The sequence below is a fragment of the Leptopilina heterotoma genome, unplaced genomic scaffold, assembly GCF_015476425.1.
Source record: "Leptopilina heterotoma isolate Lh14 unplaced genomic scaffold, ASM1547642v1 Lhet_490, whole genome shotgun sequence".
Taxonomy (NCBI): Eukaryota; Metazoa; Arthropoda; class Insecta; order Hymenoptera; family Figitidae; genus Leptopilina; species Leptopilina heterotoma.
The window spans coordinates 159,907-184,461 of record NW_025111106.1 but is presented as its reverse complement, the minus strand read 5'-3'; the positions used below and the strand labels follow the sequence as shown (position 1 = coordinate 184,461).

Sequence of the window (24,555 nt, the reverse complement as noted above, 5' to 3'; positions counted from 1 at the left end):
AATGAAATTACGGACTTTACGGACCTTTTTTTTAAAAAAAACGGACTTTCACGGACTTCAAGCAAAGTTACTGATTTTTACGTGGTTTACGGACCTAGTTCTTGCCCTGTATACGAGATGCATAAAGGCCTTTCTCCAATAGGTTTTAAAAACTCTGCGTCTGCGTCGGTTGCTATAGCAACATATGCTAAAATCAACGCAACGCAGTCATTCGCAGACAAACGCAGAGTTTTTGGATCCTATTGGAGAAAGGCCTTAAGATAGAAAAGGAAAGAAATGTATATCTCTGTCCGTTTCTAAATCATGCGTTGAATGATTGCGTTGCGATTGTGCGTTGGCCTTAATGCAGGCTTTTTTGTGTCAGCATCCTGAATAGAAATTCTCAAATGATAACAAAACCGAGCGCTGCCTGGTGAGTTTTTCGAAAACAGTCCAAAACGTAGACTCACTCTGTGGCTGACGGTCCGAACAAAGCCACTAGATAAAGTGAGAATAAGTAAATTTTGGAAAAGTAACGAGCCAAGCGAGAGAGACGAAGCAGGGGCTCTGCAGTTAGCGGGCCTATCACGAAGCAGAGGAATGCAAAAGCAGAACAGACAGAGGAAAACAGTGCTGTGACGTAAACGTTCCAAACAAATATCAGAATCAGCTGTGTGGCAGTCTTTGTTCGTGTTCGTTTTGGCAGCCACGGAAAAGTCTCGCATCTCTCCTTTGTCGCGTGAATTGCAATTGAAAACTGCGTCGAGAAACGTTGAGAAACGCAGTTCTCACGTGTCCGAAATCGAAGCGCACGCTGCAGCCTTCGGAGCAGGGAAATCAGGATTAGCGATTTTCTGCCTGCGACCGTGGCTGTGTGCGTAACTCGGCCCCAACCATCCCATCATCGGGATAATAATCGTGTGAAAAACGGGGCGATACGCGCATAAGCCTGGCCTCGAGCGGCGAGTCGGACGACGGTGGACTCGCTCCGCCACCGCGCAAAAGGTCCCGTAGTTCCATCCCGACTACCCCACGGCCAGCGGACGAGCACCACACCAACGCAGAAATGGAGAACTATCGGTAACACTTTCTCACTTTCACCCATTTACCCTTCTAGAAAAACAACAAATGATCATTCCTTCCTTCCTTTTTACTTCTTTTCTCCAAAGCTTAATGGGCACTAAAGCAGCTGTCAACACATCTACATTTTTTATTTCGCAGAGTTTATCAATATTTCGTCGAAAGTGGAAATATATCGCTTGACAAACGTTATTTTATCAAAACATCAGACCCACTGTGAAATATTTTTCAATATATTACAGAGTTGTCACAGGTCAGGGAAACCAGCCGACTTCGCACTCATCTACTAAAACCCACTATTTATTACTTTTTTCGATTTGTGTCACTGAAAACTTCTTTTTTCTTTTTTTGTCAATTTATACTTCCCTTAAACTCTCTAATAGTTTAAATAAAAAAAATTAATATTTATTTTCTATAAGCAAAAATTCAGAAGTCACCTATTCGCCTTGTTTTATTAATAAATACTAATTTCAGGCATCACACTTGGTCCCCTTTTGTCACCTTTTCCCCATTTTTGGTGATTTGTCCCTTTTTCACCTTTTTCTAATAAAAAATAAACAATTTTTTTAAAAATCTTTTTCAAACTAACAGGGTTGCCACATGTCAGTAAAGTCAGGGAAATGTCAGGAAAAAAATTTTTGTCAGGGAAATTAAGAAAATTGAGAATTTTTTCGACTTATTTTCAAAAATTGCGACTTTTTCAACTTTTCTTCCAAACATTTCAAGTATTTATTTACAATTTTTAAAAATCAATTTTTGAAGAATTTTAATTGCAAATTTTGAAAATAATTGAAATATCAAAAATTTTAATAAAAATCTTTAAAGGTAAATTTAAAAATAAAAATTAATGAAAATTAGCTTCTAATATTTTAAAATTCAATGTTTTCAATATTTTCAATTACATATTTCCAAAAATTCAAATACATACAAAAATATTAACATTTTAGTATTCTTTTTAACATTTTGGAGAATACAATTAAGTTCAAAATTTTTAATTAAAATTAAAAAAAATTAATTAGTTTTTTTAATTATACAAAATTTTTTTTAAGAAATCAAATTATTTTCGAAAAATTACATTAAAATATTTTTAAAAACTAATTATTAGAATTGTTTTATAAATAATAATTTTTTAAGATTCAATTATCTTCGAACAATGTAAATAAAAATTTATGAAAATTTACTTTTTAGAGTTATTAAAAGTTTTGAGAAATCATGGTCCTGTTTATTGTTTATAATTAAAATTCTTCAAAAATTTGATCATTTTTATTTATATTTTTCAAAAATTCAATTATTTTTAAAAGATTTTACCAAATTTTAATTGTTTATAAATTATTCAAAATTGAAAAACTATTATATTTATATATATATAATTACAATTATTATAAAAAATTTAATTTTTGTATTTAAATAATTTAATTCTAGAAGAAATTTTGTGAAATTATTTAAATTAATTGATCCAGAGATGAAGTTTAGTTGAAAATTGTAAAAAATAATTGAATTCAGGAAGGGTTATAATTGTAATTTTTAGAAATTATTCAAATTCATAAATTTTACCTATTTTCCGTAAACATTCATATTTTCCTCTAAAAAGAATTTTGTCAGGGAAAGTAATTTTAATGTCAGTAAATTGTCAAAGAAATTTATAAACTGAAACTTGTGGCCACCCTGAACTAATCACAGGGCTCGAAGTAGGTCCATAAATCCTGAAAAAGTCCGTAAAAGTCCGTTTTTTTAAAAAATGGTCCGTAAAGTCCGTAATTTCATTCAAAAAGGATGAAAAGTTCGTAAATTGTACGATATCATTTGGAGAATTTTAGAGAAATTACAAATGATTGCAGAAATTCAAATATTTTTAAAAGTAATAAAATTCTTCGCAAAAATTCAATTACGTTCAAAAAATAAAAAAAATTCTCGTCAAAATTTCAATTATCTTTAGAAATATTAAAATTCTTCTCAGAAATTCAATTATTTTCAAAAAATCTAAAAAACATTGTCAACATTTCAATTATCTTTTTAAATAAATATCAAAATTCTTCGACAAAATTCAATTATTTTCAAAAATTTTATTAAAATTCATTACAAAATTTCAATTATTTTCATAATTAACAATATTTATCACACGAATTGAATTATTTTCTAAAGTAATACAATTCAATTATTTTCAAAAATGTTAATAAAATTCATTGCAAAATTTCAATTATTTTCAAAAGTAATAAAATTCTTCGCAGAAATTCAATTATGTTCAAAAATTTTTAACAATTCCCGTCAAAATTTCAATTATCTTTAGAAATATTAAAATTCTTCTCCGAAATCCTATTATTTTCAAAAAATCTTTTAAAAAAATGGTCAACATCTCAATTATCTTTATAAATAAATTGCAAAATTCTTCGACAAAATTCAATCATTTTCAAAAATTTTAATAAAATCCATTACAAAATTTCAATTATTTTCAAAAGTAATAATATTCTTCGCAAAAATTAAATATTGTTCAATATCTACTATTTTCATAAAATTTACCAAAAGAATTTAATTATTTTAAAAAAAATTTAATAAAATTCTACAAACAACAGATGATCATTTAGTTGCAAAATAATTGTAAACAAGCGAATCATTGTTTAAATTATAAGTGATTGAAAAACTCGATCAACTTTTTTTCTTCGGAATATAAAAGTGTGAAAAACAAGGAATTTTTTGGTTCGTAAGTCATTTAATTTTGAATTCTTGCTCAAAAGTTAATTTTATTTATTTAAATAACTTTTTTAATTAACAAAATAAGAAAAAATTTTAATAACATTTTTGAAAGCAATTGAAGACCTGCTAAGAATTTTGTTATTTTTAATTTATGCCAAGACTTTTATTAAAATTTTTAAAAATAATTGAATTCCTGTTAATTTTTAACAAGAATTTAATTATTTTTGAAAATTTTAATAAAATTTTTCACAAGAATTTCAATTATTTTCATAAATAATAAAATTCAATGCAGAATTTCAAATATTTTTAATACAATTTTAATCGAATTTCTCGAAAAATGTAATTATTCTTAAAAATTTGATTAAAATTCGTTGACAGAATTCAATTATTTGAAAATTTCTTGATAACGATTTTTTATGGGAATTTGAATTTTAAGAAACGTTCAATTATTCAATAAATTATTATTATTTATTTGCATTTTATTTGTATTTAAATAATTGAATTCTAGTAGAACTTTCTAATATTAATTGATTTTCATTTCATAATAATGAATTTCAGTTAAAGTTTTAGATAATAATTAAATATTAAATGCAATAGAGCGTGAATTTTAAAAAATAATTGAATTTTTTAATTAATTTTTTTGAAAAAGTTTAATTGAGTTTTTTTAATATTATTTTTAGTTTCTATTTTCTAATAATTATTTAGTTAAAGAATTTACGAATAATTGAAATTTCGTAAAGTTGAATATTGTAAAGAAATGAATTTGAAAATTGTCAAAGAACTTTTTCGAAAATTATTAAAAATAATCGATATTTATAAAGAAGAATTTTTGATAAAAATTCTTAAAAATAAGAATTGAATTGATAATTATTATTAATTATTACAGATTATTTTTATTAATAATTATTATTAATTATTATAAAACATGAAGTAATCGATGACTTCGAGTCGAAGACTCGGAGTTATTATTTTCTTCATGTTTTATAGTTATGGAAAATTGAATTTCTAGTTTTAAGTAAAATATTCTCTTATTTGATTCGGCCTGATTCTATTTTTGTCAGTTGGTCCGTAAATGGTCCGTAATTTTTAATTTTTGGTCCGTAAAGTCCGTATTCTTAAATACTTTCACTGCTTCGAGCCCTGTAATCATAAAATTTACTCTCAATGTTATAGAATTCAGCCCATTTTATTTTTGATTTAGATTATTAACACCACAACATAATATAAATATGTTTTTTATGTTAATAAGTTAAATAATATTTCGCAAAGAATTTTATAAATTTAAATTTAAATAATAAAAATATTATTATTAATAGTTTTTGCTAGGAAAACAAAAATATCAATTTTTGAGAATAAATGTGACAATAAAAATATTTATTTATTTTTATACAATTTATACATGATCCAAATTTTTTTGTCATAACGTCTCTATGAAATTTTTTAAAAACATTAAATTTTTTTTAAACAAATAAGTATATTTTCAACATTATTTTTTGAAGACAATAGGGAAAGTAAATAGAGCTGTGCAAAATTCGAACCGAACCGAGTTTTGTTTGGTTTTGGGGCGCCGAAATGTCGAATGTCGAATATTTGACATCCGAACTGGGCTAGTTCGAATGCCAAATATTCGACATTCGAACTAGGCTAACTCGAATGTCGGTTTTTCGACATTCGAACTAGGCGAAAAAATTCGAACAGTTCGGTTCGAATTATTTTGCACAGCTCTAAAAGTAAAATATTGATCAGGGATTTTTATTGGAAAAAATTAAATTTTTAGAATTCATAAGCAAATTCTTAATTTTGGTGTCTTTTTTGTTTACCTCATAAACTATATGTGACCTGGTCTATGAAAAGGGACCTTACGTGTCAAAAAATCATTTTTTACTTTTTTGTTGATTCGGATAGGGTTTGAAACGCTCTTGAAGATGGTGAAAACCAAAAAGTTATAAGTTGATTAGAAGTTTAAAAAAAAAAATTTTTAAGTCAAAAGAAACAAGTGTAAAAATACGATAAAACTGATTCTGTGTTATTATACAAATTAAAATAACGAAGACGATAATTTTTTATTATTTAGAAAAGTTGACAGTTTCTTTGACAACTGTCAACAGTTAAAATTCAAATTTGATATCATATTCGTAATCAGCGACCTCAAAAACCGTATTACTGTCTTTTTTACAAAAAACGATCACTTTTTAGAGAAGTTGACAGCTGTCAACTGTCAAATTGTCAATTTAACATCATATTCGTAATCAACGGCCTCGAAAACCCTTACAAACATGTGTCACTTATTTATACTTATTGTTAATAGTTAGAAAACTTAAATTATTTTTACTATGTTTGGGGAGTTTGTTATTAATTTATATAAACAATTATTAAAAAAAAAATTTCATTACTTGTATGTTTTTTATTTTGATACTGTGATCCACGGTGAAGAAAATAAGCCTAACTTGATTAAAAAATATTCATATTTAAAAAAGTTACAAGGGTTTTTCTAAGTTAAACTTTAACTGCTGTTTTCTCGAAAACTTGTTTTCACACGTAAGGTCCCTTTTCACTGTCCAGGTCACATATGAAATTTTCACAAATTCTAATATAAAACCTTAATTTCTTTCTATTTCTGACAATAATTTCTTTTTAAATAACTTCATTCTTGAAAAACTATCATCAAATTACAAATGATTGCAGAAATTCAATTACTTTGAAAAATGCATTAAAATATTCTTTGCAGAAATTCGATTATGTTTAAAAAAATTTTTTAAATTCTCGTCAAAATTTTAATTATAAATATAAACAATAAAAATTTTCTTCGAAATTCAATTATTTAAAAAAAAATGTAATAAACTTCTTGGCAAAGTTTCTATTATTTTCAAAAGTTTTCAATGATTTTCAATATCTAATATTTTAATAAAAGTTTCCAATTAAAAATTCAATTATTTAAAAAAATTTTAATAAAATTCTAGGCAAACATTTAATTATTTTCACAAATAATAAAAATTTTACAAGAATTTCAATTATTTTTATAATACAATTTTAATCAAATTCCTCGAAAAATGTAATTATTCTTAAAAACATTATTGAAATTCGTCAAAAAAATTCAATTATTTAACAATTTAATTAAAGTTGGAAGAAGTTAACAATCTTTCCGAATCATTTCTCACTTAAGTTTCTTAAATTTCATGTATCGACAGTACAACTGTCCTAATTAAATACAGAAACCTGCTTTTTCTGAAAAATATTTTCGAAATCAATTAATAATTTCAAAATTATCAAAGAACTCAGGAAAAATGGGAGCATGGTGGGATATGAGCCCACGACCTTTCTATTGCTGGTAGACTGCTCTCGTTTTTTCTGAATTCTTTGATAATTTTGAAATTATTAATTGATTTCGAAAATATTTTTCAGAAAAAGCAGGTTTCTGTATTTAGAACAGCGGTGCTGTCGATACATGAACTCTTAAAGAAGCTTTAAGTGAGAAATGATTCGGAGAAATTGTAAACTTCTTCCACCTTTAATATTTAAAAATTTGGTAATAAAATTCTTTATACCTAGTACCGGCCAAAATTATGAGTCTACCCATTTTCAAGGGAATAAAAAAAAAAATTTTAACACAAAATTTATGAAAACTAAAATTTTTTTCGGTATAAAAAAGAAAGAATAAGACCTTACAGAAGTCATTTGGTCAGTATTTTATTTAGATATTTTTAAAAGATCGTCATTTTCAATGTTTTACAAAAATTTGAATAACTTCTAAAATAATGGTTGCTTTTTAATCACCTTAAGCTTATTTTATAGGTCATTTTCTACAGAATAAGTATTACTTATTAGGCATTAACCTGTAATTATTTCTTTGAATAAGCAAGACGTCAAAGTCAGACAAACAAATTTTTAAAAATTTGAAATTTTATTAAAAGAAAAATAATTTTTTAAATTTAAACATATTTTTTTATTAAATTTTCTTGATAAATCTACAATAAATCTTCAATTTCCTTGAAAATTGGTGCACGGAAAAAAATTTGTACTGTGGGGAACAGCTAATTTCAAAAATAAATAACAGAAAGAATCTATTCAACTAATTCAGTGAATGATTTCCAAGGTAGTAGTCAAACTGTTTCTCTGATATAGAGAAAATGAATTTCACTGGTCAGCCATATTGGAAATATTTGCCAATTTACCATTCTCATAGAAATTTCTCTAAAATCACAAATGTCAAATTTACATTTCTTACCTCTAAATACGTATTAATTCACTAATTTTACATTTTATTAGTTATAATATAAAAAAATATAATTAATAGAATTTGAATATACGCTTTGAACATTAATTTAAAAATGTTTTCATTCAAGTGTTATTTTGAGGTTATGTTGTTTTCAAAAGGTAACGCAAGAAATATCATTTTCGCTAGATCAGCGAAAATGGATTATCGATGGAGCCAAATCAGTGAAACTTATAGCTATTATAGTGATTGTTATCTCTACTTTAGTAGAACTTTTTTTAGCGTGTGGACTCACAATTTTGGCCGGTAGTGTATGAAAATTCATTTTTAAAAAATGTTTAATTATTCAATAAATTATTTATTTTTGTATTTAAATAATTGAATTCTCGTAGAATTTTCTAAAAAAAATGATTTAAAAATCAATATCAGTTAAAATTTTAGATAATTAAATAGGTATTATTTATTAATACACTTGTCTTTTAATACATTATAGTACATACAAGCGGTGTTTTCGCCAGCAATCAGACGTTGAACTCCTCAGCATACATTCCTTCTTTCAAAATTTTCAACAGCAAATTTACAAATTTCGGATAGTTTCATATTTGTTAGAATAGAGAGCCAAACGTTCCAGACATCGTTACAGCACTTTATCTGAAGGAACAGTTGTTCCCACAAATGTGCGCAGGCTGGACAATCAGTCAAGATATGATATAAATTTTCTGTTTCTAACTTACATAATTTACATTTTCGGTCCTGATCAAAAGCATATTTCTGGTCCCTTACAATAATTCTACATACATGCGCGTTTAGCAATCTCACCTGGGCAAGCACTCTCTTAAAAAACAAATGACAATTTAATAACAAATAATTTTGAGGCCCATTCTGCAGTCGGAGACCGGGATATATTAATAAACTTTTCGAGAGTAAAAAACGTTCTCTGTCAATCGATAAAAGATATTTCGCATAATTATTTAAACTGTCCTCCATATCCTCGCCCAATCTCAACGGGAACTCAGCCGTCCATCTGCACCCCAAACCACAAGCAGTAAAAAAGTTACGTATTTTAACAAACCAATTTGTTTTAACGTTCGGCCTCCTCACAGCCAATCGTCCAAGATTCTCCAGGCACCGTCTTGGGTACCTTGAAGTTTCCATTAATGCAATTTTGCTAATCCAAGACAGGATGCCTTTTAGGACATAAAACGAGGCGTGTAAAGAGCCCGTTTCCAATCTCACCGCATAGTTCGGGGTACAGATAGGCAGCATAAGGAGTCTCTTGAAAAAGCCTAGTTGAACTCCCTCCAAATCGTCCAAATAATTTAGACTCCAGATTTGTACGCAATACAATAAAATACCTAGAACTACACTTTGAAATAATTTTATATACGCTGGCCAGGAGTTCATACCAATTGATTGGATATTATTCAGTATAGATCCCGCTGCTGAATTGGCTGCACTAATCGACTTCACTGAGGCCAGCTGAAAAAAACAACAATCGGAGAACGTAACCCCTAAATAAACATATCGCTTAACGACCTCAATGAATTCGTTTCCATATTTGAATGCTTTAAATCGTTTTGCTTTTGAATTTCCCGATTTCGTGAACACAACTATTTTTGTCTTCTTAGCATTTACTGTCAGGCAATTTTCCTGGCAGTAATCATGCAGTGCATAGAGGCACCTCTGCAACCTCGTTCAATAAAATAATCTTCCATATCGGAGATAAACAAAATAAACTCATAAGGGCTCAAAACTTCCCCTTGCAGGACGCCTCTGGAAATCCCAACCTCCTTCGTACATCCCTCATTGGATCTTATACAAGTTGTCGCTATATTATAAAAATTTTTTAAAATATTGATCATTTTAGAACTGACGCCCAATCTATACAATTTCCGCCATAGCAAATCATGTGCCACGGATGGGAAGGCCCCTTTAAAATCTATGAACGCTGCAAAGACCGCCGAACCCGGGCTCGCAAGGTGGATCTGGATAACAGAGGTCAAGACAAACACATTGTCCAAACAAGACCTACCCCTCCTAAACCCAGATTGCGACTCCGGAATCAGATTAAATTCCGCCTCCCACGAGATCAGTCTATCACACAAAATCTGGGTAAAAATCTTGACCAGGCAGATAACCAAAGTAATAGGTCTGTAGTTAGCCGTATCTGAAGGATCCCCTCCCTTATAGAACATAAGCGTTACAGTTTTGCCCCAGCTTTTTGGTACCTTCTCGGTGCTCAAGATTTTATTGAACAGCTGTCCCATAAGAAGGATCCAATTTTGCGGCAAATTTTTGTAAAAGGAGTAATTAATCTCGTCCAGACCAGGGGCCTTACCATTTTTACATTTAGACAAACTAATCAAGATTTCCTCCGTAGAAATTTCACCATCCAGAAGAGGATCAAAACGCTTGATCTGGTTTAAAAGATCTCTTCATCCCCAGGTCGGACGCAACTTGCCTTATGCTTGAAGTAATAATTTCACTCATATCATCCACTCCCCCGTTAACTTCTCCCACCTCTTTTCTCCAGGCCATATTAGAAGAAAATAGTTCTGCTTCATCGTTATCAAAAATAAGTTTACTCGTTATTGCTCCCTGAATGTTTTTTATTTTATGCGAAGATGAATTAAAACTTAAATACACGGGAAAATGGTCAGAGAAGGTGGTTAAATTCTTAACCTGCAGGTCTAACAATATAGGGAGGGCCCTCTTCGAACACCATACCAGGTCGACTACACTCAGCCCTTGAGGGCCTACAAAAGTAAAATTCGCTGGGCAGTCACTAGGCGTTCTACCATTTAATACAATAAAGTCAAACAGCTCCATGGAAGCTGTCAATCGTCTACCCCTTGTATTTAGAATCCTATCCAGAGAGTATCTATCTGAATGAAAGTTACAATTGAGATTAAAAATTTCAGGGTCCACATAATTGAGATCCGCCAGTCTACTATTAAAATCTCCTCCCAGGATGATAGGACTATCACAAAATTTTTCGCAGATAATATTCAAAGTAATTGATAAATTTTCCAAAAACAATTCAAAATCCTGTGCTGGGGAAACATAAATGACACCCAAAATAAAATTCTCTATTGCGGATTTAATGTCAACAAAAATATAATTATAAGATATTTCGATTACATGAACTGTAAAAAAGTTTTCGTTGTAGGCCAGCAAAATACTACCACTACACTGTAAAAAATTTAGGGAGTTAACGGACTCGGGAGTTGGGAGTGAAATTTTTCGAGTTAAAAATCCACTCCAAAAGAGAGTTAATTTCTAACTCCCTTCATTCAACACCCGCGCGAGTTATTTTTTCCTTGGGGAGTTAGCATTTGGGTGTGAAGTTTTAACTCTCTTTATTTAACTCCCCTGGCATTAACTCCCCAATGGGTGCGACTTTTATAGACCCCCCGGAGGAGTTAAAATTTAACTCCCTTTTTTTACAGTGTAGCTCTACCGCGCGGGTCATATCTCCTTGCTGGAGAGCATATTGTCTTAAGGTTTACAGAGTTGAACAGATTAAGGATTTCGTACTCACACCAAGTTTCGTACGCACACAAGATATGGGGAGCATCCCCACTCAAGACCAGATCCGTCAAATTACCACTGCCATGAGAGTTCCAAAATATTATATTAACACTCCAGGCAAGTCCAAAGGTGCGCATGGCAGGGGCCGTCTGTATCCTTTCCTCTTGCTGCTGGCTGTTTGTTGCTACTCTCCCTCCTCACTCAGCTGTGCTTCGGAGGTGGCATCCATCACTGTATTCAAGTCCTTTTCCATAGCCTGTAAATTTGATAGTCGATTATTCGTGACCAGAAACTCATGCATTTGCTTGTTTCGTTTCTGTATCTGGGCGATTTCATCAAGTTTCGGTGGGCGTACTCTTTTCCTGTTAGGGGTGGAGGAGTTCTGAGACTTCTTCAATTGATCAGAAGCATTCTGTTTTAAAGGTTGAGTTGCAGTATTCCCCTCATTTGGTTTGTGATCAATTAGCTGGTCCACCGAAACCAGAGATGCGGGTTTGTCATCTATAAGGATGATATCCCCTCTCAAGCGGGCATTGATATCAAGAGATTGCAGTTTTTTGACACGGGCAAGAAGGAGGCGGCGACGTTCTCTCTCCTCTCTGGTGCGGTCATTGGCGATGATCAGATCTAATTTCTTGAACTCCTTAACTAGGTTGAGGGCTTCTTTGACCCATCTGGCTCCGATGAATTTTATTAGGACAGGTCTGTTGCCCCTAGTTTTTCCCAATCGAAATATATCATCCACCGCTACCTCTGGGACACGAAAATTAATTTTACTGAAAATCCTCATCACCTCTTCGAACAGCGAGGAGTTGATCTCAGCAGAGTCCTCCAAATTGAACAGAATTAGGTTTCTTGCTCTAGCCATTTTGCTTAAGGAGAGCAAATTGTCTTCCACATTTAGCACTCTTGTTTCATGATTTTTAATTTTCTGATTCCTGGATTCAATCAAGAAAAGTATTAGTCTTAACTACTTGCCCACTAAGATTTTCATGCGACTTCGTGAGTTGAGAAATCGACCCGAGAATTTTGGCAAATTTATCATCGACTGATGACATTGTAAAGGCAATAATAAACACTTAATGATTCACGCAAGAACACTATGTCTCAAAATCTCAATAACCAGAGAACGCACCAAACAAAATAACTGCAAACCACCTCTTCGAAGCACAAACAAGTAACTTGCAAAAAACAAACGAGTATATATTATATATAATTATATTATATATTTTAATAATTATATATATTTAATTAAAGATTTTCCGAATAATAAAAGTTTCGTAAAATTGAATTGTAAACATGTGAATTTAAAAGTTTTCAAAAATTATTCGAAATACTTAATTGATTTAAAAAAGAATTTTAGTTAAAAATTATCGAAAATAATAATTGAATTGAAATGATAAAAATAATTTTGAAGAAGTTACAGTAAAAATATTATTATAATACAAAATAATGATCTTATCACTCGGACATCTTCAATTATCATAAAACATGAAGAAATCTCTCCTAGTCGAAGACTCGGAGTGATCGATATCTTCATGTTTTATATAATATTCTTTTAAGTTATTGAATTTCAAAAAGGTCATTGAAAATTTTAATTAAATTTAAAACTGTAGATAATAATATTTAAATATCTACATAGATATATCTATGTATATCTAACAGGGTTCCTACAGAATCTGGAAATCATGGAAATCATGGAAAAGGTATGGAATTTTAAATTCGGATTTCTGTAGGAACCCTGAATCTATTTTTAAAAATTATTTTTAATAATTTTATTTAAAAATTCTAAAAATAATTGAATTTTAAAAAAATTGTAGTTGTAGATTTTAGAAATAATTAAATTTCAAAAGGTTTTTCATTGAAATTACTTAAAAGTCTACTTTCTGTAAAAAATAAATAAGACTAAGTGTGACGTGCTCCCAAGAAAGGTACCTAAGAAGCAAAAGAATTGTAGGTTATGTTTCTAATTTTTGGAATAAAAATACAGAAAGAGAATCAATTACTATTAAAAATTATTAAACTTCCAGTCTTCGTTGGATCCAAAATATTCAATAAAAAGTGGTTTCAAATTGACACATTTGAAAAGAACATTTAATTAAGATAAATCTATCATTGACATAACCTATTTTATTAAAAAATTTTAAAAAGCAAACGAATTGTAATTCGTTTGTTTCTTAGGTACCTTTCTTGGGAGCACGTCATAAGTATTTAAAACATTTATTTATTTAACAAAAATTATTGAAGTTTTGAATAATTTAATTGAGAAATTGTGAAAAAATTAGGTTTTTGAAAAAGTATAACTAAAATTTTTGGAGATGGTTGAATTCACTAAAATAGTTTAAAATAATTGGAAATTTTGTCAAATTTCATTGAAATAAATTTCATGAAATTGAATTGAGAAAAATAAAATTTGTTTGAAGAGTTCATTAAAAAGTTCATTAAGAAGTCATTAATAATATTTTATTTATATGATTTTTTAGTATAAGAAACGACATTAAAGTGTCTAAATTTTATGTAAAATAATTGCCGATTTTGTTGAAATGACAAGGATTCTCTGTTAAATTAGCAATGGGTGCAAACATAACTCTAATAACGTGAACTTGCTACAGAACGCCAGTTAAAATATCAAGGATTTTCAGTTGAAACAAAAATGTCTACTAGTCAGAAAAAAATTAGATTAGGTTCACAATGTGAATAAGTTTGGCAATAATGGAGTTAACCAACTAAATATTCTTGTCATTTTAACTAACTGCTCATAGTTGTCTCCTTTAATAACAAGGACCTCTTTTTCTTCTATATATTAATGACATTGTAGAAGTTATCAAATAAAAAATACTTTTGTTTGCTGATGATGTCAAAATATTCGGTGAAATAAAATCTAAACAAGATACACTTGACCTTTAGAACGATCTTAATAACATTTTTAAATGGTGCAATAAAAGTAAATTACTTCTTAATTTTAACAAATGCTATGTTCTACCCTTTCTCAAGCGTTCAACAATTGAAATTTGAATAAAGTACATTCTACTTTTGACATTGGATTTTCTTTTAATGCAACTTTAAGTTTTTTTGACCGCATTACAAATATAATAGCCACTGCATCTAGAGCCTTGGGATACCTGATCAGTTCGTCAAAGAATTTCTTCGAACTTCAACTTTGATACTGCTTTTTAATTCCTTCGTTAGATCTCGAGTAAAATATGCAGCAATAATATGCGATCCTTTGTAAAAAAATATGCGGATGAACTCGAACATATCCAAAAAAGATTCTTTAAATACCTTGCTTTTAAAAATTATGGTATTTATCCACTTCTAAACTCGCGACTTTATACTTGTGAGATTCAGCAAAAAAATGTTTGTTTGTTTTCTTTTTTACCTTTGTTGATACTTTATATAACGATTCCGCAACTGACATCTTTAAATAAAAATTGTCTGTCGGCAACCAAATAAATTTTATACATTTATTAAAATTAATACTATTTTAAACATAAATGAATACAATTTTCATTCGAATCGGCAAAAGTGTAACATAGCTGTAACATTAGCTAAGAATTTGTTCTTTATTATTTTACAACTAATTAATTAACATTACAATTTTAAACCATTTAAATTTTTTGCATGATAAAATTTTTCTATTTTGACGGAGTAATGATTAAAAAAGATATTTATTAATTTTTTTATATTAACTAATTAATAAAATCTGTTTTTTAGAATTAATTAAGACCATTAGAAACCATCTCCCACTGTGCTATGAAGCTGAAACTGGCACTCAGTTTATCAGCACCCACATAACTTTGGAAATTAAATTTTAAAGTTAAATTCTTTTTTGTTTAAAAATGCAACGTAAAATTTTGAAACATTAAGTGAATGCTGATAACTGGGTGTCAGTTTCAGCTTGATAATTGTGTTTGGAATTCATTCAAAGGCCTAAATCTAATGTGAATTACCTAAAATGGAAACTTATGATTCCACGTAAGGAATAGAAACTGTAGAAAACAATTTTAAGATGCTCAATCTTGATAACTTTTGTGACTATCTGTTTGGGTTTTGCATAATTTAACCAGAGCTTTTTTGAAGTTCCTTTTTTCAAACCCTATTGTGGAGTTTCTTGGTAGAAGTCGAAAATGAACAGCACTTTCTAGATAAATTGAATCCCAGTTTTGTAAGTTCCTTGAGTAGATCATTAAGCGTCTTACAACTTCTAATTCTTCTGTCTTTCTTCAATTATGGACGGGGCTACCAAATATAGCTAAGGGTACAATTGTGTTTAATAATTCTGGTTGTTTGTCTTTTAAACTAGTTCTGCCCATTGTTGGTGATACTATTTAGACTTTCTTCTGAATTTTTACTAATTTATTTTAATTTCGACTCCACTTTTTCTCGATGCTTATTTTGATGTTGAATATTTAATTGTTTTATTTTTAATCTTATTTAGCTTTCATAAGATGTAATCTTACCTTTTTAATAGTATCCAACGTTACTATTTTGGCCTGGGTATTTGCAGTGCCAATAACTGCAATTTTGTAAAAACATATAATTAATTAACAATTCTAAATTTTATATGTATTTTCATTTTAAATTAATCATTGCAGTGCACGTCACCATTATTTTTGTATTATTATTATATACATATTTTATGTTTTGAAGTTAAAATTTGTCTATAAAGTGTTAACGACAGGTTCAGTTATCATAAAGACAGCTTATGTGAAAGAAGATTAAAAAAAAAATCTAAAACCCTGCTGTTATTATTAATGGATCTTCAAGCAAGTTGAATTTTGTTCAGTTCGATTAAAATTTGAATCAAAATTGAAATAAGTTGACTTATGTTTCAGTTATTGTAACCTGAACTTTGTATTCTTAATTCAAATACCTGTATCATAAAAAGTTAAATTTTTATTCCATTAACCGAAAATACAAAAATATTTTTATTTTTTTACTGCTTGATTTAAAGATGTGTTTTTAAATTTATAACTTAAAAATATTTTCTGCTTTACTAAGTAATTATCATCAATTTCTTTCAAACTAAACAAAATGTTAAGTGAAGTATGTTATTTCTGATAGGCAATTGTTATATTTCATGCATTTGTATACAATTATTCGCTGTTTGACCATATTTTCTTTTCTTTGTTAATACTTTAATTGTTCAGGAAAAAGAAGTTGATTGAAAGGCATTAAATTGATTGTTTCATTCTATGCATTCGAGCGAGAAATTTACTTAAATGCAGTCGCACACTCTTACGGAATTTAAGTTGTGATGTGAGTCAGTACACTCTGCATGAAAGTCATGTTCAAGTCAAAAACCTTAAAATAAGTTCCGTGCAGTGACTGAAACTTAGCTACTGTCGGTAAAATAGTTTGATGTTATCTGCTTTAAGGCCTAAGCACAACTGAGTCGGGTACGGGAAACCATGGGCCTCCTAACCTCAATGTATATTGTGCTTAGGCCTTAAAGTAGATAATTTTGCTTTAAACTGCTTTAAGATATATAGGATACTTACTTTTTGCAGTTACGTAAATTATTTTTAGGCACTGCTTTAATTTAAGGCTAAAATAAAAATCAGTTCAATTATATTTTCAGTAAAACGTTTTACTGTGTACGTAATTTTGCAGCTACCTAATACCTTGTGACAAACCTCAAATGTCCCTTGTATAGAAAGCTTTCCTTGTACACTGTAAAAAAATTTAATTGATTCAAATACACTACCGTCGGGAATTATCGGTACGGCTGCACGCGCACGGCCCAAAAACATACCAATCTTTAAATCACGATTTTTTTGTAAATACAAATGTCAGAAAATTAACAAATAAACCATTCGAAAGATTATTAAATTCTACGATTAATGATACATAACTGAAAATTTTAATAATTTATTCAAAATTAGCAGCAATCGGCAAATTTGACAAAAAAAATTAAAAAATAAAATTTTTTCGGAAATTTTTTGAACCCCTGCACATTTTTTAAAAATTGTAGAAAAAATTTGAAACTTATATAGGTGTAATCATTTAAGTCTCATCTTTAATTTAAGACCAAAAAAGTTAAAAAATCTTAATCGCTTATCGAGATATCATTATAAACGGCCGAGCATTTTCAGCCAAAAACCGTTCAAAATCGACTAACTCAATGCATTTGTCAAAAAACATGCTCCGACGTTTATAATGATATCTCACGAACCGAATAAGATTTTTAAACTCTTTTGGTCTTAAATTAAAGATGCGACTTGAATGATTACACCTATATAAGTTTCAAATTTTTTCTACAATTTTTAAAAAATGTGCAGGGGTTGAAAAAATTTCCAAAAAAATTTTAGTTTTAAAATTTTTTTGTCATATTTGTCGATTGCTGCAATTTTTGTATAAATTATTAAAATTTTCAGTTAACTATCATTAATCGCAGAATTTAATAATCTTTCGAATGGTATCTTTGTTAATTTTCTGACATTTGCATTTACAAAGAAATCGAGATTTAAAGATTGGCATGTTTTTAGGCCGTGCGTGTGCAGCCGTACCGATAATTCTCGACGGTAGTGTAACCGATTAATTGACTATTATCAATTAAATATTTAATTGAATCAAATAATATTTATTGGAGTCAATTAAATGGTATTTGTTTCAAATACTGAAATTGTTGGTTCAAATACCATTTAATTGACTTCAATAAATATTATTTGATTCAATTAAATATTTAATTGATAATAGTCAATTAATCGGTTATTTAAATCAATTAAATTTTTTTTTTCAGTGTAAGCTTGCTTCAATAATTTTCGGGAAGCTAGCAACAAGCTTTCCATGTTATCTAATATTTCATTAAATTTATTCTTTAATTCAATTTTTATTTACTATAATATAATAGATCTGGAGTTGTATATTATTATCCACGATCAATGGATAATAATAATATCATTATCAGTCAAGATAATATTGTGAAGGGTCTATTCAAGAGACGAATTCTTATACCCTCTGCGACATATACCCTATTACAACATTGGCATTTTTTTTATTATTATTCATTGATCGTGCATAATCTTATGCAACTCTAGATCTTTGGGGAAATTAGTGAAGATCTCTATATTAAAAAATAATTTAACTGTATATTTTAATTATTATATTATACTATAGGGGAGATTATACTATAGAAGGGTCTTATCACTCTAAATAAATGTCCGTATAGTTATGTGACATTCTGTTCATTTTTGTGGTATCTATAATATGAAGTATGAAATATTTCAACTTTTTTTGGATTTATTTTCATCACAATAAGTATTTTAGCCTATTTGGGTCCCCTGAAGATGTACCTAAAGGTATTTGCTAAATATTTTTAGTCAAATTTTGTATATTTGTTGTTAAAGCCAAAAACGCAACCTGGGGCTAAATGTTGAATAATGGGTGGGACTAAATGTTAAGTGTATTTTTTCATGTTTTTTACATTTTTCGTGTGTTTCGGGTTTATGTGTTTAAAAATTATTTATTTAACATTAGGCAAGTACGCGGTCAAAAAACGAGACCGCTCACATGAAATAAACCCATATTTTTTTATTTTGAGATTTTAATTTATTAACTCTATAACTGTTCTAAGGCTATTGTTAAATAAACAAAAGATGTTTTTTTAGCAATTTTTGTGTTATGTCTCAAAACAAATGCTAAAAATGGCTTCCTAATGTACAGTGTTTTAAAGTACTTAATTTTATCTTAAAAATAAAAAAATTATTTAATTTACTACAACTGTTCGAAAGTTACAGCATTTTCAAACAGTAAAAATGAGATGTTAAGATTGTTTCGACGAGATCAAGTTAAATATTTCATTATATTGTTAAAGTTCCTTAAAACTGAAACTAAATTTTTAAAATATGCTTTAATAAATCTGTAACAGTAAACGGACGACAGAATCTGAACATTGTGACTTTTAAAATACATGTAAAAAATATAATGTCTAGAAAGACACCTCGATTACCTACATACAAGCTCTGTGTGAGTTAAATGGTGATGGTGGATGATGAAACTATGGCTTCAAATTCATTCGAGAATATTTTGGACCCTGTAACAGATTTTTTAAAGCATCTTTTTAAATTTTGTTGGGTTTTTAATGAATTTTCATAATACATATAACAATATATTCGACCCTCCAAGCATCTACTTGTTCTCTTTGAAACAATGTTGCATCCTCATTTTCACTGTTTGAAAATGTAACTTTTGAACAATTATAGTAAATTTAATAATTTTTTCTTATTTTGAAGATAAAAATAGGTACTTTAAAACACTTTATTTTTTACTTTAAATACGTTGACTCCTTGACTTATGACTCGTTACGAAAACTTAGCGCCATGTACAATGACTTCGGAGTTACTATTTTATTATATTAATTTTCCTAAATTCTAAATAGTGTCCCAGTTGAAAATTCCTTTACTTCATCTACAATCCCTATATCATCAAGTGATTCACTGCAGAGAAAATTGAAAACAGTGAAGGAGTACAAAGACACGTCCAAGATTATTCTTATACATGTTTATGTATCAATTTCAGTATGAAACAAATTTTCTGGAAAAATTTCATCAAATTTTAATACAAATATAAACTACTGAATGACAAAGAAAGCTACTAAGTAGCCTTCAAAGTTTTATTAATACATATCACATAAATTACAAAAATTTTCTTGAACATGTTCTTGTATGTAATTTTTATGTGAGGTAGCACGAAGGTTAAACACATTTTATTTTGCAGGAATAAATGAAAATTGTCATTTTAATTATTATTCATTATTGAAATAGAGTGATGCAGCAAGCCTCGAACGGAGGATCTGTTTCATCTAGTCTTCAGCAAAATGGAGGGACATCAGATTCTGGTGGACCTCAGACTAATGGCAATATATCTACAGAAACGGATACCGATGTAAATGGGATCAATGGCGAAGCGAGTCCATCCTTAGGACCTAAAGTCATGGACAAAACAAACCAAGACATCGTGCGTCTTATTGGGCAACATTTAAAAACAGTTGGTCTTGAGTACGTTTTTTACGTTCACTGTTACTTTATAATCAATTTTTTCTATTCCTTTATACTTTTTTGTTTTGACGCGTCGAAAAATTAAACTTTTTGAGTATATCAGGCGCACGAACTCTGAGAATGACTCAAAGAGCGATTGGACAATCACAAGAGGAAAAAGATGAAATTTCCCCTTCCTATTTGTAACCGTCCAATTGATGACTGGGACTTTCTCACGGTCCGTGCTGTTGATATAGTCAAACAGTTAAACTTTTCGTGACTTGAGACGCTGCAAAAATGACGATTTTATATTTTTTGGTTTGTTTACATTTCACAACTTGGACATACCCTTAAATATATCATAATTATTTCAGCCGGACAGCGGATTTGTTAATGCAAGAGTCAGGTTGTCGTCTGGACCATCCAGCTGCCGCGAAATTTCGACAGCATGTCATGGATGGAGACTGGAATAAGGCAGACCATGATCTCAATGAACTCAAGTCTTTTCTGAATGGTGCTAGCCAAAGTCTAGTTGTAAGTTTTGTTCTTCTAAATAATTACAGTGTATCAGTATCATTTAATAATATTAATTGATGTTACGCAGGAAATGAAGTTTTTGTTGTTAGAACAAAAGTATCTGGAGTACCTTGAAGAAGGTCTTGTATTGGAAGCATTACAAGTTCTCAGAAATGAACTAACACCTTTAGGTCATAATACTGGTCGCGTTCATCAGCTATCAGCTTTCATGATGTGTAGTGATCGCGATGAACTGCAGGTAAGAAGGATGAAGTTATTTGTAAAATTTCTAACAAAATTGATATTTCATAAATGGGAATAAAAATTGCTTTCTTCTAATAGACACGGGCAGGATGGGACGGCAAAGGTTCAGCTTCAAGGGCTGCTTTGATGGATAGGTTGCAAAGGTATCTTCCTCCTTCTATCATGCTACCTCCTCGTCGTCTTCATTCTCTTCTTTGTCAAGCTGTGGAAATGCAAAATCAACAGTGTACATACCATGTCACACACTGTCAGGTGCGGATAGCACAATTTCTAATCACTTTATCAATCAATGAAGTTTTAATGTTTTGAAATGTCTAAAGTATTCATGAATTCAGGAGTAATTTGTCTCTTTTGCTTACTCGAGGAGTAGTAGTCCTTGTAGTCCTTCAAATTATAAAATTTTTAAAAATGGTTTAAACAAATTACGTTTATTTATTATTTACTATACTATAAAATTTTATTATTTACCTGAAGGCGAACTAAAATTTTTATTGTTTGCATCAAGACGAATCGATTGGTTTGTTAGCAATTATTAAAGCATATTAATGATTCCTCCACGAAGAAATAAATTTTTTTACTGATCGCAAAAAAGGAAAGCAAAATGTTCATGTGCTTGAAATTTATATTTACTACTTGTTTTCTTGCAGACGGGTTTAGAGAGTGCATCATTGTTGGTGGACCACAGTTGCAGCAAAGAACAATTTCCTTGTCATACCACACAAATTCTTAATGATCACTGTGATGAAGTATGGTACTGCAAATTCTCACCTGACGGTCTTAAACTGGCTACTGGCTCCAAGGACATGACTGTTATTATTTGGGACGTTGATCCAGTAAGAAAATTATTATTTATAGTGTTCAGGGTGGCCACGTGTCATTAAAGTCAGGAAAATGACACTAAAAAAATGTTTTTTGCCTGGAAAATTAAAGAAATTAAGGCGTGTTTATGCATTATGATAAGGCACTTAAGGTCAAAGTAGAATAGACTCTTGATATTATCAACTATATCCTCTTCTGTTTACATGCGTTTCTTATATACATTTTTATAAACTTTTATTAATTTTTCTTAAATTTTTATTACTTTCTACAGTGCCGCTCAATGACTTTTGCCCACCCTACAACGATTAAACACTTTACAAAAATTTTTGCACTTTGTTTATTATTAAGGAGGTTGTGTACAGGTATGCAGACCTTCAGAAAAAATATTGAATTGACATTAAAGAATTTTTTAATATTATTGTTATTCGTATCTTCTGGAAGAAAAAATATCAAATTTCAAGAAAAAAATTTGCAACTTGCAAAAATTGTTTATTTAATCATTTTGCATATGATCAAAGTTTTCTTCATATTAAAAGGTTAAACTTTTTCAAAACTGATTCGATTTAAGTCTATGATGGCTTATTTTCTTCAGAAAATGGTTCTCTATAACTTGACCGTTCAGATTTATAAACAAATACACCGTTTTGAAAATATGTTTATTTGTTTAAAATTTTTTTTTAAAATTAAATCACTTTTTTTAAACAAATAAGCATATTTTAAAAACGGTGTATTTGTTTATAAATCTGAGCGGTCAAGTTATAGAGAATAATTTTCTGAAGAAAATAAGCCATCACTGACTTAAATCGAATCAGTTTTGAAAAAGTTTAACCTTTTAATATGAAGAAAACTTTGATCATATGCAAAATGACTAAATAAACAATTTTTGTAAGTTTCAAATTTTTTTCTTGAAAATTGATATTTTTTCTTTCAGAAGATACGAATAACAATAATATTAAAAAATTCTTTAATGTCAATTAAATATTTTTTCAGAAGGTCTGCATACCTGTAAACAACCTCCTTAAAGTTACAAAGCTCGAAAAAGTCTCATTTGAAGGCTTATTTCCTGAATGTTATGTCAAAAGTTATGCCTTTTTAAAGTGATAGAGCTTTTTAAGAAATCGTCTCATTTTAATTGTACATATATATCAATTGAAAGATAATTTCTTCACCTTTAAGGTACACTCTCACCTCTACTGCCTGCCTGCCTGCGCAGGCAGGCGCCATAAGAGTGAGAGAGAAAAGACATTTAATTTGAATTTTCTGACTCTCTTACTCTTATGTGTTACCATGTCAACCTGCAGGCAGGCAGGCAGGCAGTAGGAGCTGTGCTAGCGCCTTTAAAACACATTTTTTAAAATTGTTGTAGAGACAAAATAAGTGAAACCGGCCACTTGAAAAACTTTTGGCTCCAATTTTCAAGTTATCTATTTTTGGTAGATATGTGAGTACACTTTTTCCCCCTACAATATTTTTTAAAAAACTTTTATTATGGAAGTAATCAGGTTTTGAAGTTTTGGGTCATTTTATTTTCATTTAATTATTATTTTGAAACAAATAAAGATAATGAAGTAAATTTTTTTTCAATTAAAGCCTAAAGTCTATACTTTGAAGATGAAATAAAGCGATTGCTAAAAAATGAAAATTTATAATTGTTATTAACAATTCTTTTAAACAATTGCAAATTGAAGTATGTTCTCAATGTTTTTGAAAGATTAAATTACGATGTATTGATGCGAAAAACTCCAAGGATTAATTTAAAAAAAAAGAAAAATCAGTAACCTTCAATATTATAGAAATTGTGTACATTTTTCTGCCAAAATGCAGGTGAAAATCGACTCTTAATCTTAAAAATCTGTTTGAAAACGTGAAGTTTCTAACAAAATAAAAGAAGATCTTATTTATTTGTTTGCAATTTTATCTTTTTCCAGGAACACGAGTCGATTTTCGCCTGCATTTTGTCAGAAAAATTTACATAATTTCTATAATATTGAAGGTTACTAATTGTTATTTTTTTAAAATTAATACTTGGAATTTTGCGCATCAATACATCGTAATTTAATCTTTCGAAAACGTAGAGAATATTTTTCAATTTACAATTGTTTATAAGAATTGTTAATAACAATTAAAAAAATTTATTTTTTAGCAATCGATTTTTTTTATCATCAAAGTATAGACTTTAATTTTAAAAACTTCCACTTAATTATCTTTATTTGTTTCAAAGTAATAATGAAATGAAAATAAAATGACCCAAAACTTCAATACCTGATTACTTCCAAAATAAAAATATTTTTTGAAAAATATTGTAGGGGGTGAAAATGTACTTGTATGTCTATTTTGGCTCTGTACGATAATTTTTAACAAAAATATGTCCGTTTGTTTAAAAAATTAGACATTTTTTTCAGTTGTTGATAACTTATAAACGGTTACTTTTGATAAAAAATAAAAAGATAAATTGTTCGTTTTTATGTACAATAAGGAAATTTT

General features: G+C 29.2%; 1 protein-coding gene across 1 annotated transcript in view; it reads left to right on the top strand.

Moving 5' to 3' along the window:
- The first annotated feature begins 928 nt into the window (after positions 1-928).
- LOC122507636 (WD repeat-containing protein 26) overlaps positions 929-24,555 on the top strand; it is a 36,515-nt gene continuing 12,888 nt past the window's right edge. Inside the window, exons 1-6 of the mRNA XM_043620451.1 lie at positions 929-1,059; positions 20,260-20,493; positions 20,847-21,006; positions 21,077-21,247; positions 21,331-21,504; positions 21,900-22,085. Of these exons, the coding sequence (XP_043476386.1) occupies positions 1,046-1,059; positions 20,260-20,493; positions 20,847-21,006; positions 21,077-21,247; positions 21,331-21,504; positions 21,900-22,085 (939 nt within the window). The 5' untranslated portion in view covers positions 929-1,045. The remainder of the gene's footprint in view (positions 1,060-20,259; positions 20,494-20,846; positions 21,007-21,076; positions 21,248-21,330; positions 21,505-21,899; positions 22,086-24,555) is intronic.